The 17075-nt window shown below is 37.2% G+C and overlaps 1 protein-coding gene across 3 annotated transcripts in view; it reads right to left on the bottom strand.

Moving 5' to 3' along the window:
- Positions 1-51: 51 nt before the first annotated feature.
- Positions 52-17075, bottom strand: part of LOC106163158 (helicase ARIP4-like) — a 33683-nt gene continuing 16659 nt past the window's right edge. For all 3 annotated transcript variants that reach the window (XM_087016049.1, XM_013540672.2, XM_024074602.2), the window contains 19 exons: positions 13431-13699; positions 12688-12783; positions 11811-12040; positions 11205-11321; positions 10741-10960; positions 10253-10414; positions 9799-9913; positions 9192-9419; positions 8368-8545; positions 7545-7790; positions 7026-7144; positions 6519-6616; positions 5664-5763; positions 4938-5143; positions 4278-4456; positions 3792-4003; positions 3333-3505; positions 2539-2772; positions 52-1890 (listed from right to left, as the gene is read on the bottom strand). In XM_087016049.1, the coding sequence (XP_086872175.1) occupies positions 650-1890; positions 2539-2772; positions 3333-3505; positions 3792-4003; positions 4278-4456; positions 4938-5143; positions 5664-5763; positions 6519-6616; positions 7026-7144; positions 7545-7790; positions 8368-8545; positions 9192-9419; positions 9799-9913; positions 10253-10414; positions 10741-10960; positions 11205-11321; positions 11811-12040; positions 12688-12783; positions 13431-13699 (4423 nt within the window). In that variant the 3' untranslated portion in view covers positions 52-649. The remainder of the gene's footprint in view (positions 1891-2538; positions 2773-3332; positions 3506-3791; positions 4004-4277; positions 4457-4937; positions 5144-5663; positions 5764-6518; positions 6617-7025; positions 7145-7544; positions 7791-8367; positions 8546-9191; positions 9420-9798; positions 9914-10252; positions 10415-10740; positions 10961-11204; positions 11322-11810; positions 12041-12687; positions 12784-13430; positions 13700-17075) is intronic.

Raw genomic sequence — 17075 nt, 5'->3', positions numbered from 1 at the left:
TTGGTTTGTTTGTCTGAGACCATCAGAAGATATATATACCCCCCCCCCCCCCCCCCCCCCCCCCCCACAGAAGCAATTTTTGTGTATTTACTTACAATGTTAATTATATTAATTCATTCATAAATAAAAGTTTGTATCTATTACTGGACTTACAAGTGCAACAATGGAAAGAACACAGCATTGACATTGTCACAAAGATGATGATACTTAGGACTTGCAAATGTCACAGCCAAAACAACATGGCATTAACATCATGGTGACAATGCAACATTGTCATAATGATTGTACTGTAACACTCTGAATTCCACTAATAGATTAAAATATGTTTATCCACACATTACACCAAATGGACATTAATAATATTAAGAAACTATATACATACTGTAACACATTTTCCTCTACCAAAAAACTCTTTTATACTGTCTTTGTGTAAACCTCCTGATCCTAGGGGTTCTCATCCTAAAGAAACTCAACATCAAAGAGCTTCTTAGCACCACAACTTGTGTTCAACTTAAAACAATTATAATGCTTTTCTCTTAAATATCATGATCTTTTTAAGTCATGTGAATCATGGATCAAAACATCAAAACTTTTTGTTGAATTTTGTCCATCATCCATTAACTACAGGGCATGAAGACCTGTAACCCAGCTATTCTGCCGAGGTTGAAGGTGAAGAAGAAGAGGTAGTAGCTGTTGGCAAGGTGCCAGATGTTGCAGAAGTGGGCATGGTACCACTTGGCATGGTACCACTTGGCATTGTGGTACCTGGGGGTGGTGGCATCATGTAAGGATGATGCATGCCAGAGGCAAATGGCATTGGCATAAACATCTGTCCCCCTGGAAACATCTGTGGGTAGGGGTATGGGTAGGGGTAACCCCCATACATGTGGGGAGGGGGCATGGCGCCAGAGGTGGGAGGGATACTCCAAGGGGGGTAATGCCCCATGGGGTTAGATTGCATGGGGGAGGAAGTAGGGGTGGTCGAGGAGGAGGAGGGAGTTGGCTGATGCTGGGAGGACAAAGTGGAGGTGAGGGTTGAAGCAGAGGAGGAGGAGGAGGAAATAGATGTTGAGGATGCTGAAGTAGAGGCAAGCGGGTAGCCTGGTTGTTGGCCAAAGCTGCATTCCTCTGGGTTGAGAAGGAATGAGTTTGGAACAGGTTCAGTGCTGTTCTGTCGCACGGTTCCTCCACTCATGCTGCTCAAGTTGGCAAGATTAGACACAGGGGTGCCTCTTGAAGACCCCGGGGGTCCTCCTTCCTCATCTCCACTGCTTTCATCATCCGAACCAGCAGTTGACTCAATTAGTGATGTCAGCGCCGCCAGACTGTCCTCAGCATTGGAAATAGCACGGGATGCCGAAACGAGTGCATTGGATACTACCCCACCTCCATTTGAGTACCCTCTGTATTCTGATAAATCTTGATTTCCCCTGCTGGACTCTCCTCTGAAGAAATCAGAACTGTGACTATCTTGACTTTGGTGGTAGCTATCAAAGAATGTGTCCCTCCCTTGGTTCAAGCCCTCCATGTAAGCATCCCTTAGGGTCTGAGAGGACGATGCCGCGGGGCGAGCATCCCCTTGTGACCCCCAATCATTATCTGCCCTCAACCCGAGAGAGGCAAAATCAGGAAGCAAGCCCCGAGAGCTGGACAATGACTCCGTGGCTCCCAACAAATCTTGGTTGCCGTACCTGGACGTGCTAGGACTGCTGTCTCTGCCACTGGGGTCTCTACTGGAGCCTCCTGAACTGAGAGAGCTGCGTAGAATGGACTGCATGTCCAGCGAGCCTCGCAGAGCACTCCCCAGCATGCTGGTGCTGCCCCCTGGCTGAGATGTGGAGGAGGACTGGGAGGCCGTGTCTGTGGTAGAGGTGGTGGGGAAATTCAAGTCTGAAAAACAACACAGCATTCAGGTTATTCAGGATATATATGTGCTTGACTTAGGGCAACTTGTGGTTCTCAAGCAGTATCAACAAAATACAGTCTTGCAAGCAGATGTAAAGATTCAATCCTATATTTTAAAATACAGTGGTGTGTGTGTGTTTGTGTATGTGTATGTGCACACACAGGTGAATGCATGCCTCCTACCCGAAGGAGTTATTGTTGCTTATATTTATTTTGTAATGAAGCAAAGCTTTGATTTCAGCTACATGCACATGCACTTGTACACACAATTATCTTCAGGGTTCATACAACCTTGAAAAGTGCTTGAATTTGGCTATGCACCTTGAATTCAGTTTGTATTCAAACAATTTTGTCCTTGAAAAGTTCTTAAATTTGATCAATGAGCAGTTAGTAAAAAATTTTTCAAATATTAAATTTTGTAACCTTAATATAGACAGTAATTGTAATAAAAGAAGAATAATTTCATCAACAGTATGTACAAATACAAAATTTGTTTAAAATCCTTTTCTCTATGCTATGTACACTTATTAACATGGATTTGTTACACACACACACACACACACACACACACACACACACACACACACACACACACACACACTGCAATCTGTTTTAGCTCACAAGAAATCCTACCTCCCATACTAGCAGAGGAATCCTCATCACCAGGTAGTAAGCCTCCGCCAGACTCATCACTTCTTCCTGCTGCTGATGTGGACTCATTATAGCGAATACGTACGGCAAATATCCTCCCCTCTCGTGTGCGAATGTAGACCCCCTTTGGCGTCTTGATAACGAGAACCTGCTGTCCTGCAGGAATGTACGTGGGTCCTGCGTTTGTGCTCGTGTTGCTACCCGGCACAACAATATCTGAAATGCAGAATCAAAACAATTATTACTTTTCCATTGAATCAGATGTGCATTCATCCATAGGGGTGTATGAAGGTCAAGGTTACATGGTAAATTCTAGATAGAGTTCACAAAAATGCTGTATTATTACCAGTCCTTTTATCATGAGTTAGTATGATTTAGTTATTTTTATTAGTTTTCATTTGGTATATTTCTTCCACTCAAACTTTGTAAAAACAGTAAAAAGTGGACTTTTGAGCTTGGGTGTTTTCTTAAATAGGTAACTTGTCATGCCTCTTACAAACACAGGATGCATATAGCTCTTATTTGGAGTGTCCTAAAGTTAGACCAAAACATGACACCGAACCAGACAAATTAAATCAACTTGGATTTATATGACTCATCTTCTTGTGCAGAGGACAGAAAGACAAATTAAATAAATAAATAAACAAATAAATAAATGTAACACTACTGAACTCATTTGGCCATCTACTAGTAGTGACCTATCTAAGAACTGAACCAATTTGAATTTAAAGCCAATCAGGGCAGATCTTTCCTCTGTCTGCAGAATTAATATCTACCTGTAGTCGTCAAAACACTTTGCACAATGACCCCTGGTTTCTTGATTCTGAACGCCTGCTCGCCAAACCCCACAGCAGGGGGTAGAGGGCGCCGGGGTTGCATGGGGACTGGGGTGGATATCATGGGGCGTACGCTGGCCACAGGCCGGTTGCCAGGGTTACTGGAGGAAAACCTGAAGTGGAAGACATGTAAGATTGAATGATGATGATTTTATGATGATGACAATGACTAAGTTATGTAGTAAAAATGACATAAATAAGTATGCACATGCTCACACCATGCTGAGTATTCGATGTGGAATTAGGAGAAGAGACGAGACTACAAAAATCAACTAATTCTACATACAAAGGCACAAATGTGATTATAAAAGTCATTTATAAGTAACATTACACAGTAGTAACTTTAACAGTTAAATAAATGTCATATCTAAAAATTCAGCAAACACCCTAGCCTTGTACCTGCTAAATGTGTCAAATGAGGTCGAGGGTCTCTGCGGAACCTGCTGTGGCTGTTGATTGGTTTTGGGATAATAGGCAGCATACGACGGGCGACTGTAGGAGATATTCAGGCGTTTCTCCATCTCATAGCTTTGCTTGGCCAGTTTCTTCTCAGACTTGGTCAGCTTGTGGTCCTTCCGGTCAATCAGCAAGGACTCGTGAGTAAAAGGCTCCTAGAAGATTTATTTAGATCTTTCATTTCTAAGATAATTAATTCAATAGGTTTGTAAGAAAAAATATGCACTGATTGATTAAAAGAATCTGAAAAAGTCTAAGCCAAAAGCCTTAAGGCTAGTAAAAATTATAATCTATAAAGCTGTTTTCAAGAAAATGAGATTTTAAAAATTAAAATCTATAAACCTGTTAGATAGAAATTGCAATATAAAGGCCTAACCCACATTGTATGCTTTTAAGGTGCTAAATAAATACATAAAAGTTGCCTCTTACATTTGTGATCCATTCGCTATGTTTCTTGAGCAGGGAGTAAAGCAGCATGTCGTCTATTGTTTCTGACCAGCTGCCATTGTCCTTGATGTATGGCAAGTCCACATCATTGTACGTAAGCAAGTTTTCCACTTGTTTCTTGGTAAACTGGTTCTGAGGCTGCAACTCATCCACGACACGATCTGAAAAACAAATTAACAAAGTTGGTGGACAAAGATATTTACAAAACAACTACTGTCCAACTGAGTAATCATTCTCCTTTTACTTGCTCTGGAAATGCAATAGTGGTGCTACCTATAGTTTGGTAAAACACCACCTATACTTTTGTGAAACAGTCTTTTCCAGCTCTTTACATATTGTAACAGTAATACAGGGTGACCCACCAAAAAAAACAGAACCCATAAAAATTTCATTTAATCCTACAAAGGTCCATCAAATCTGCTGGACTCAAACTTCAATATGTGCATGATCATTACCTGAAGTTTCAGTTATCTTGGTCACTTTGCATAAAAGTTATGTTCTTTTTAACAATATGCTCCAAATGACCTCCAAGGCATTTGATGTACACTTGCATACATCGTGAAAAAATTGTCAATTTCTCAAACACATTCCTCCTTCAGGATTTTCCTGATTTTTTCTTTTTCTCCCCGTATTTTCACTCACCAGACATCCCCTGTTTATTAATTTGCCTGTCGTAGATCTTTTTCTCCATGGTGTTGTCTGTCACCAGGCGGTACACATAACACTGTTTGACTTGTCCATATCTGTACACGCGACACACAGCCTGACAGTCGTGACATGGGTTCCATGAGGCATCGACGACAATCACGCGATTGGCACCAACCAAGTTGATGCCTAAACAACCAGCTCTGAAATGAAAAATAGGCATCTTCTTGATTAGATTAGGATAAAAAATAACCAATAATGAAAGAAAGTATGAATGGATAAATCAATAAATCAGTGAGAAAGAAATAAAGAAATAGAAGTGGGTCAATTGATCACAAAATGAGACCTCACAAAAGTAGGAAATGACTAGGTTGCCTTATTACCAGGGTTCTTGGGTTGCTCAAAAGTAAACCACCAAGAAAATATAAAATTTTCAATTTAAAAAAAATCTGCACAAAAATGGAGATATGTATCAAATCAAAAATGCCACATATATCTCACACATATCCCATGCCTCATTATTATAAAAATTTTAACTAATTACATCAGCGAAAAAACGCTTAAATCAAATTTCATATGAAATCGTAATATAATCTTCATTATCTTATTTTAGGGTTTAAATTACTCCCTCATAATCTCAGTGGATTACTTTATTCGATGTCTATTTCTTTTCATTTTTATGATAACAGAAAAAGTTAGCTGCTTTTATTTTACTGTCTATACCTTGTTGACAGAAGGAAGAGCTGTATGGAGTTGTTCTCCCTTCTGTTGAAAATGTTGATCATCTTTTCTCTCTCAAATGCACTGGTGCTGCCATCTAGCCCTGAAAAAAGACAATGTTACATGTAAAACTTGGACTATGGGTTTTTGGGGGCAGTTTTGCAATAGAGCCTTAGCCAAATATCATTCTATACTAACATTGAAATATTTCATCTTACTTTGACCCAAGACAAGTGGTAGCAAGAAAGAATGCACCTGTCTTTTTAAAATAAAAAATAAATAAGCCAATGTTTCATGAAAATATTGTGTAAATCTAAATGGACCATTATTATATTCATTATATATATATATATATATATTCATAATTTGAAGTAGACCAAATTTTTGGTCTGGAAATTAGGACTTATTCTTGGGCAAAAACTCTCTGTAAAACCAGACCAGGTTAAAAAGACTAGCTTCTTCATTTTCAAATCTCTGCACGTGCAAGCTTTTTGACTCTGACTGTTGGTAGCAAGTTTAAAAGTTTACCATGCCAAACACACACGTTTTGTAGAAGGGCAACAGACCGATCTTACAGGAATGTATGGAAAGAAGCTGTATGGAAAGAAGCTGCAGTGCAGGCTACTCTTGAAGAACAGAACAGAAAACTTTCACTTCAAGCATACTTAAATGACTTAAAATTTTATTTTAAAAAATGACTTAAAATTTAATTTTTAAAAAAATAATACTTAAAATTTAATTTCGTAAAAAAAAAAAAAAAAGATGGCTTATATATAATTAAAAAAAGGAAGGGGGGGGGACACTAACAACTGACAAATAACTAAACTTAAAAAATTTGAACTAAATTTCTCTACTCACTAAAATATGACTTATTCTTCACCCAATACTCCTCTTTCCCTGGCACCTTCATCCTGTTTAGAAATTCCTCCACCAGGTTCAGAGTGAACAGGCTCTGACTGGAAACAAAACTTTCTGATGTAAACTAACAACTTCATCATTTAATACAGGTAATATAAGCATAGTTTAACAGTATTATGGGTCTTAAGCCTTTCATTACAGAGATAATGAATAAAATTGAAAAAATTAATCGTCCATATTTACACAAACAGATACTGACAATAAACAAATCAACAATTACAAACAGTGCTCCTACACTCAGTACTATTTAACAGTAACATGAGTCTGTAGAATTAAATGATTCTATACAATTATATCTGCCTATTTCTTAACTGGATTAAATACATTTTTCTGATTTCATTAAAATGGACACCAATAGCATTTATTTCTAATTATCCACATTTTCCATGGCAACATGTCTCCCATAGCAACAGAAAGCCCTAAACCCTGAGTAACAAAGTTAATTACCTGAACACCAACACTTTGTCTCCCATGGCAATAGAATGCTCTATAATACTGAACATAATCAGAAACTTGGCACCATTCTCTAGGAGTCCTGGGGTGTAGTCCTGCATCAAAGGCTCTGCCTGTAAACACGGGCAAAAATGGGAATTTAAGTTATACAGTAAGTATGCATATCTCTTGCCATAAACTGTTATGATATTATAATGTTTTTGAACAAAACGGGGGTTGGGCAACTAATGCACTGAATTAAAATAATTATTATTACAACCAAATTTTAGTTTACTGTGTTTACAGTAAAATGGTTGGCAAAATAATGACAAAAAATCTAACTGTACTATTTATTGTTAATGGTTAAATAGACAAATTGTGACAAAAAGGAAAATAATTGAAAAAGAACCATACTATCCATCAACAAAGTCCTGAAATATCTTCAATTCAGTCAAGTCAATGTTTTGATAAATACCAATTAAAAAAAAAAAAATCATCCTCCACCAAATCCTCAATGATTGACAGGTGACTTACCCAATCATAAGTGATCACTTGCTCAGACTTCTTGTCAATAAATGGAAAGAAGCCCCCTTCTGATTGGACACTGCCCTGAGATGAGGGTGTAGATGGCCGGGACTCTTTTCCCTTTCCTTTTTTCTTCCCTCCCCTAGTAGAGCCAGTGTTGCTGCTGTCGTCTGCGATGTCAAGGTCATTATCCACTCCAGGATTGAGCTTTTTGAGTTCCAGTATTTTGTGAAGAACATCTGGATGGTTCCAAATCTGAAAGATGATTTTTTAAAAATATATTTTTCAATAATAAAATTTCCAGTTAAAATTTGAAAGAAAACTGCACCATAGGGGTTCATTTATATCTAAGTAGTTCTTGGAATTCTGCTAACATTCAAGTTGGAATGCACATTTTCGTTTGTAAATAAATTTTCTTGCTATTTAAAGAGACATAATGCAGACCTTTAGAGAATTCATATAAAAAATCAAAAAGCTAAAATGAAGGAAAATCCTTTGGCTATTGGAATGGTTCTAATATGAAAGATACTCTGATTTAAAAGACAGCAGCAAAAAAAAAAAAAAAAAAAAAAATCATTTACTTATCTTATCTGACTTTCACCTATAAATCATGCCTCTCAAATATTTTTGTTTTTATTCTCCATTTCTTTTCATTTTAAATTATAAAATGCAGTAAGTTCAATGTGAACACCATGCAGTAATATTATTACTTTTCACAACTTAACCAAATGTCATTCAAAGCACTCTTCTACTAGTATTCCCCCCCCCCCCCCCCCAAAAAAAAAAAAATACCAAACAATCTTTATAGACCAGGTATGAGGGAGACACATACCTTACAACAGACAGCAAAGGCCTTCAGGGGGTTACTATTGGCCCAAGCAGAGAGGCCAGAGTCCACCACATTGGTCATAAACTCCTTGTACAGCTTCCTTTGTATGGGGCTCATACGAATCAACAACACATGCTCTTGTTTGGGTGGCAAGGCGGCCTTCAGAACTGCGTGGCTGCGTCTGAAAGATGCCAGACACAGATCAATAAACGTTGGTGCAAGTGCAAGGAAGTGTTACGGTAAAACTGGCACAATGAGGTACATTTTCGGTACAAACACACCTGAACAATACAGTGTGTACGTGACTGAACAATAGAGAGCATGCATGCGTGAATAATATAGTAGATAGACACCAGAATAATACATCATGAACCTTATTACTGACCCTGCACCAAACGACCCTGCACCAAACAAACCCGCACCAAATTTTATTAACTTCAATTCAGTAACTGGATACTTTTCTTGCTTTGGGCTAGTTGATTCTTGGACCTGTTGGTACCCCTAAGGGCAAGTGAGCAATTAAAAAAAAATTTGGCACAGACTGCTTGGGAAATGAATGTGACCCCGAATTCCAGTAAAACTGAAGAACACTTCAAAAAAATAAAAATAAAAAAAATAATAAATAAATAAATAAATAAATTAAAAAAAAATTTTTTTTTAAATAAATGAAAAAAAAAAAAATAAATAAATAAATAAATAAATAACCTGCAAATAAGTTCAATTACAGGCCACTATATCTGCTTTGGATCAGCCAAAAAGTAACAGAGGCCAACCTTCATGCAGCAGACTTAGACAGGACACTATATATTTATAAATATTCAACCCACCTCTGTACAAATCCCTCCAGTAAACTGTGCAGTACGTGAGCTCTGAACCTCATGAGCCGCGTGTCCTGCGGAGTGCTGTCCTGGCACTGACCGTTCATGATTGGACGTTCAAACATATTACTAAACTCCGTCTTTGTCCCCAGGAAGTTTGGCCGCACAAAGTCCACCATGCACCAGTATTCCATTAGATTGTTTTGGAGCGGGTACCCGGTCAGCACAACCCTTCTCCTGATGAGGTGAAAGAAGAACAATTTTAAGAATATCTGTTTATTTTAGCCTTTGTTTAAAGCAATTTCATCATTTATTCCATTAAAAATTTTGGATACATTTATTCAGCTATCTTACTTAGAGAGTTGGCCCTCGGGCCTGTTTCACAAGAGATTTCCAGACAAAAGTTAAGTCTACTTGAATTCACGGTAAATCCAGTCCAATGAAATGAAATCTTGTGCTTATCTTATCACAAGAAAAATATGGGTACTGCTTTAGACCAATATCTACTGTTTTTTAACAAAACACTCATAAAAATCATAATTAACTGTTAATTAATACAGATAAATGTAAAAATTTTAATCAACAGTAATAATCTAAATCTTCACTGTAATCCCACCTAGTTCTGATGTTCTTCAATGCTTGGGATATTCCAGCTCCACTGTTCTTTATCCTGTGTCCCTCGTCACACACCACCAGATCAGGGCCTGGCCTCAGCAATGCTGACTGGATATCTGGAGCATGAGAGAGAAAGAATTATAATTTATTTTTAAAAATTTGATGAGAGTGAACTTTTGCCTCTCTCTCTTTCTCCAACCTACCACACATCCACAACAGCAAAAAAAAAATTCTTTCCACAACTGATTGCATACAACCTACGGAAAATAGCACAAACTGGACAAAAGAACCAATTCAGAAACTCTAAGCGCTTCAAAACTCCAATCTCAAGATTCCAATCCACACTTACAATACCATCTACATAATTTTTTTTTGTTATTTTTTTTCCCTAAATTTCCCAAAAAATTCATCACTTTCTAAATTCCCCTATGTCCAACAGTCCATGCATCCCTTACCTAGCTGTAGCTCCTTGTTCTTGTCTTCCTCTTCCAGGTCAATGACCTCTGGCTCGTTGTTCTGCTTCTTCTTCTTTCTTGGCAATGGGGTTTTTCTCGAAGACAGCAAGCGGTACATCTCATAACCCATCAGTAGTACTCCTCCATTTCTGTACCACTTCTCTGAAATATCAAAATGTGATTGATTTTTTATCTTAATTATTATCATCGTTTTCCTCCTTAATCTGTCCTAGTAGTAGCAGTAGCATACTTCTATATTATTCATTAGCTATCACTCACGATTTATCAGCTGTGGAAAGGATAAATTAAAGTAGTGCTTACAGCATCTTAAAATCTTTCTGTTAATCTGATTTCAATTTGGCTGTTTTGAAGCTACCTGCTTTACTGAAAATCAAGTTTTAATGAACTCAGCAATGAAACCGTGCAGATAAACATTGACAACACACAGCACAGCTGTTAGTATTGCTGAACACTAAAAACTACTTCACCTATAACTTCTGCCCGAGCTGTGGTATTCTTATGAGCATCGTTGACAATGTAGATGTTAAACTGCCGAGGCTCGACCTCTGACCCTGGCTTAATGTCCCCAGGGGGTGGCAGCCACATGTTGAACTCGGACATCCAGTTCTGCAGGGTGTTGATGGGAACTATACAAAGCACCGTCCTGGCATCAGTGTGCCGCAGGAACACATCGATGAATGAAATCACCTGAAAATATTTCAAAATACTGTTAAAACAGGGACCAGGGATCAATGACCGCAACTGGAAACAAAATATAGTAAATTTTTCTCCAACATCAGTGAAAGATATAAAGTATATAATGGGGGTCATTGCATTGAATTACCTAATGAAATCGAATTTTTCTCTTAATTCAAATAATAATAAATAAATCACAAAGTAATAAATAAACAACTGTATAAATAAAAAGAAAAATAAATAAAATCTCTCTTACCTGTATAGTTTTCCCCAGCCCCATACTGTGGGCCAGAATACAACCAAATCCATGACTTGAGCGAAAACGCCCAACAGACTCCACTAAGTTGTCATACAAGAATCGTACACCTCCAATCTGAATGAAAGATAGATGGCAGCACAGGAATAAGTGGTCAAAAATGGCATTATAAACATAAAATGTTTCACAACAAATAAAAATACACACTTAAAAAGAATATATATACATATATAATACAAAGGAATTAATCAATTTACCAAACATATTCTATCGATATATTTAAATATCCCTCTTGATAAACATTAACAAATTATAGCTGGGTATAATTGCAAAAGTTTTTCACTAAATTCAGACCTGATATTTTTCCCTTTAGAGAGAATAATATAATATGAAAGTTTAATTTCATATCACTGTTTTCATCTTGATGCTTATGCCAGTGAAACTTGTTAGGTATTTCTCATTGTAAAACATACAAACATTGAAATAAATAAATTGGTCAATAAATAAATAGTTCAATTAAAACTAAATATTTGATTAAAATAAATTGATTGACTGATCATTAAGGAAAATCAAACAATCAATCAATCAATCAATCACTCCACTGACCTGATGAGGTTTTATTGCCCTGGTCAACTGGGAGGCGAGAAAAATATCCGGCTCATCAGGAGGGTGACCCACGTTGACCAAAACTCTCCCCTGGGCATCAGGCTGATTCATGGCATCATTGATATGACAACCGCTGTTTTCGTGGTCCTCCTCCTCCTCTTGCTCTTCAGAGTCGCTAGGGAGCAGCACACACTCCTCGTCGTTGTCGGAGCTGGATAGCTCGATGACATCTTGAGTGCAAAAAATTATCAATTGAAATTATAACTACGCAGTTTTGTAAACAAAATATTTCTGTCTTGTTTCTGTGTATATAATTATTAACTGATATAACTACACAGGTCCTTGTTTATAGGACTCGGAATAATCGGTGGTAAGTTTGGCTGAAGTTTACCACAACAAGCACTGACACACATCCAGTCATTCTGGTTCCATGAAACATGGGAAGCAGTAAATTGACCTGTTTCAAGGGATAACAACTCTTTGCATGAGATTCATATTTCACAATAAATACATTGTAAACATTGTGCTTGCTGCCATCAGATCAGGTGACCTCCATAGATGGATACACTCTGTAATAATCTCTTGAGATTACTACAAAAAAAAAAAAAAAAACAAAACAAAAAAAAAACAGGGAGTAACTTTGAATGTTGGAACAGATTCATTAACCATTGGTAAGTATTTCAAAATTGTTGTTTACCCAAGAAAAATCCATTTTTTTCCAAAATGAAGTTGTTATCCCTTAAACACTTGTAATGGCAATCTCAATTTATTCAAAATACTGTTCACATGCAATAAAAGGGCACGTAAGTAAATTTGAAAATGTAGAAGCTGGCCACGGATGTCTCCTCTAAAACACAAGCCATCACAAAGCACTCACCTCTTCCTTTTTTCTTCTGACTGTCATCTCCACTGTCAAGGAGTACAACATCTTCATCCTTCTTTGAACTCCATGTGGATGCCTCATCCTCAGCAGCTGCCATGGAAACAAAGAGAGCATGTTTACCATATATGGCTTACACAGTTGTCAAGGTTACATATAATTTGTGACTTGTTAAATAATATTTACAGATCCTATGAAGTTTCTCTTACTTTTCAACACTTAACCTTTTATGTCTGATAACCTTTGCTTGAATCATTTCATAAAATATCATCTTTCCCGTGACTCCCCTATATAACACTATAATATTTCTTAAAATTATTGACACTATAAAAAGCCCTATAATTCAAAACTGACTTATGACGGATATCCCAAGCCATTTTATCGCAAGTTTTAACTTAGACTTGCTGTAAGTGGCAATTTATCTGATTGTTAGACACGGTAAGGGCCAAATACCATGATCATTTTGTCTTTTCATAATTTAGAATTGCTCACTCTGATAGCAAGACTTCGGATACTGTGATTTAGTACAGAGGATTATCATAATTAAGGGTGAAGGTGAACTATTGGGCTTATATGATTATTTTACGATAAATATGTTTTTAATGATGCTTATTACATCTTTCTAGACATCCATGGGGCAAATTGCAGCAAAAATTAGCAATTGCTTTTGGCGGTTATCTCTCTGTGATAAATTGAGAATCCTAAATGCCACTGCACCATGACTAATGTTCAATACGTACATTGTAAGAGAGATTTCAGCTGTGAATCTTTCTCTACCCGCTCCCTGGGAGGGAATTCTTGTTTTATCGGCCTTTGGGTCTGCTGCAATTCAGGTTGCAACAGGTCGAGTTCTTGTTGCTGTTTTTGAAGTTGTAACTGCTGCTGCTGCTGAAGTTGTTGTTGTTGTAAGAGTAATCTCTGTTGTTCTGCAAGACGCCGCTTTCTCTCGAATTCTTCCTTTTGAGCTGAGAGTGTCATGGCATCCAATTCGCTTTCTTTCAAAATTTTTCTGAAATAGTCATAAAAAAAGATGACTGCAACTCTTTAATGTTTTCTCAAACAAACAAGAACTTTTAACAGAAAGACTCTAAAGCTCTATAACTTTATTTTAATTATGGAACTCTGTGGCATTTGTTTAGTTTGTTCCACAAGCCTTACTTATTCATTAATAAACTAGAGGATCAGAGAGGCGATACCGCCTCCGAATATTGTACCACCAGCTGGAGCAAGCGCATTCGTATAGACCCCCACATACACAAAATAAGGGGTGCAGCCACCAGTCTTGTGCTTGACAAGCTGTAAAAATGCAATCAACAAGAATTTTCAAAATATGCAAAAAATATATATAACTAAAAATGGTGTAATCAAAGTTAAGTTCATTGTAAGGTAGGTCAAAGGTCAATTTCAAGGTCACAGTAAATTGCCAGTATATGACTTCCTATCCAACTTCAATAGTAACTATGGACCTATCTCTGCCAGTTTTGGAGATAAAAGGGAAGCAAAATTTGCAAAGTTCAGTTCATGGTGAAAAGTAGGTCAAAGGTCAATTTCAAGGTCACAGTAAGATTGCCAGTATATGACTTCCTATTCAACTTCAATAGTAACTATGGACCTATCTCTGCCAGTTTTGGAGATGAAAGGGAAGCAAAATTTGCAAAGTTCAGTTCATGGTGAAAAGTAGGTCAAAGGTCAATTTCAAGGTCACATTTAGATTGCCAGTATATGACTTCCTATTCAACTTCAATAGTAACTATGGACCTATCTCTGCCAGTTTTGGAGATAAAGGGGAAGCAAAATATGCAAAGTTCAGTTCATGGTGAAAAGTAGGTCAAAGGTCAATTTTAAGGTCACTTTTAGATTGCCAGTATATGACTTCCTATTCAACTTCAATAGTAACTATGGACCTATCTCTGCCAGTTTTGGAGATAAAAGGGAAGCAAATTTTGCAAAGTTCAGTTCAAGGTGAAAAGTAGGTCAAAGGTCAATTTCAAGGTCACAGTAAAATTGCCAGTATATGACTTCCTATTCAAGTTCAATAGTAACTATGGACCTATCTCTGCCAGTTTTGGAGATAAAAGGGAAGCAAAATTTGCAAAGTTCAGTTCATGGTGAAAAGTAGGTCAAAGGTCAATTTCAAGGTCACAGTAAGATTGCCAGTATATGACTTCCTATTCAACTTCAATAGTAACTATGGACCTATCTCTGCCAGTTTTGGAGATAAAAGGGAAGCAAAATTTGCAAAGTTCAGTTCATGGTGAAAAGTAGGTCAAAGGTCAATTTCAAGGTCACATTTAGATTGCCAGTATATGACTTCCTATTCAACTTCAATAGTAACTATGGACCTATCTCTGCCAGTTTTGGAGATAAAAGGGAAGCAAAATTTGCAAAGTTCAGTTCATGGTGAAAAGAAGGTCAAAGGTCAATTTCAAGGTCACAGTAAAATTGCCAGTATATGACTTCCTATGCAAGTTCAATAGTAACTATGGACCTATCTCTGCCAGTTTTGGAGATAAAAGGGAAGCAAATTTTGCAAAGTTCAGTTCAAGGTGAAAAGTAGGTCAAAGGTCAATTTCAAGGTCACAGTAAAATTGCCAGTATATGACTTCCTATTCAAGTTCAATAGTAACTATGGACCTATCTCTGCCAGTTTTGGAGATAAAAGGGAAGCAAAATTTGCAAAGTTCAGTTCATGGTGATAAGTAGGTCAAAGGTCAATTTCAAGGTCACAGTAAGATTGCTAGTATATGACTTCCTATTCAACTTCAATAGTAACTATGGACCTATCTCTGCCAGTTTTGGAGATATAAGGGACTAAATGTTATAATTTTGGAGTTACCATAATGTGCCATAAATTTCCTACAGAAAAAATTAATTAAAATAAAGAAAAGGTCATTTTGGTCAAAGTTCTTGAAATGGGAGGTTCTCTGAAGTTGCAGAAGTTTAAATTTGATAAAATAATGTCATTTTTGACCACAAGTTGTCTGCTTTGCCAAGCATTATGTTTTATTTTTCCGGAGTTCAAAATTTATTATCCATTACCGTACTGCACATTTTTACGGAAGCCGACTGGTGCCATATGTTGAAAAAAAAAATTATCTCGAAATTTCGAGATAGCATTTTTTTTGTTCAAATTTCAAAATACTATCTCGAAATTTCGAGATAAATTTTTTTGCTCAAATATCAAAATGCTATCTCGAAATTTCGAGATAATTTTTTTTTTGTTCAAATTTCAAAATGCTATCTCGAAATTTCGAGATAAAAATTTTTTTTGTTCAAATTTCAAAATAGTATCTCGAAATTTCGAGATAATTTTTTTTTCTACATATGGCACCAGTCGGCTTCCGTACATTTTCCTTTCACCACCAATATGTACTTTCTGATACAGCGTAACTCGAAAACCGTATGGAATACAAAAAAACCGAGACCACCCCCAGTGTTGGGCTTTACATGCTCTACAAAATGCAAAAAAGAATGGGTCTCTAGCATTAACGGTTCCCGAATTAGAGACAGTTTTCAGTTTCGGTATCTTATGGCCGCTACTCCTGTGAAAATGCACCGATTGACCCCAAATTCACGGAGATGAAAGATGACCTGAAGGGTAACACTTTCCAATAATATTATTGGTTAAGTCTGTGTGGCGTCTGAATAACAGGGCAAAAAAATTTTTTTTCGTAAAAAATTTCATTTTTTTGAAAATTTTGACCCATTTGACCTTGAAGTAAAGGTCAAAGGTCAAATCCGAGGGTATATTTGAAATCTACACATATGACTTTTGGAAAGCCGTCTATAGAAATTTTTCCCGTAACTCCTTCTGTAGGGTAGATAATTAGCATTTAATTTTGCCATTTTTAGACAAGGGTGCATTGCAATGAGTGCCACACCCAGACCCCAATACCGACAAAGCCCAAATTTTACGTGGAACGAGTTGAGATTATAGGTGACCTAAATCCATGAGATGGGTACGGGGGCCCTTACCGTCTAGGAGGAGAAGCGGTAACGGTAACATGGCGGCGGAGCCGGCGGAACGGACCGGACGGGACCGAAACCATGTGTACCGCCAGTGCTAACGCTGGTGGTAAATTTTTTTGTTCAAATTTCAAAATAGTATCTCGAAATTTCGAGATAATTTTTTTTTCTACATATGGCACCAGTGGGCTTCCGTACATTTTCCTTTCACCACCAATATGTACTTTTTGATACAGCGTAACTCGAAAACCGTATGGAATACAAAAAAACCGAGACCACCTCCAGTGTTGGGCTTTACATGCTCTACAAAATGCAAAAAAGAATGGGTCTCTAGCATTAACGGTTCCCGAATTAGAGACAGTTTTCAGTTTCGGTATCTTATGGCCGCTACTCCTGTGAAAATGCACCGATTGACCCCA

The sequence above is a fragment of the Lingula anatina genome, chromosome 6, assembly GCF_051362555.1.
Source record: "Lingula anatina isolate TDL-2025a chromosome 6, LinAna3.0, whole genome shotgun sequence".
In the NCBI taxonomy this organism is placed as follows: Eukaryota; Metazoa; Brachiopoda; class Lingulata; order Lingulida; family Lingulidae; genus Lingula; species Lingula anatina.
Note: the sequence above shows the minus strand (reverse complement) of the source record. Positions and strands in the feature narration are given on the sequence as shown.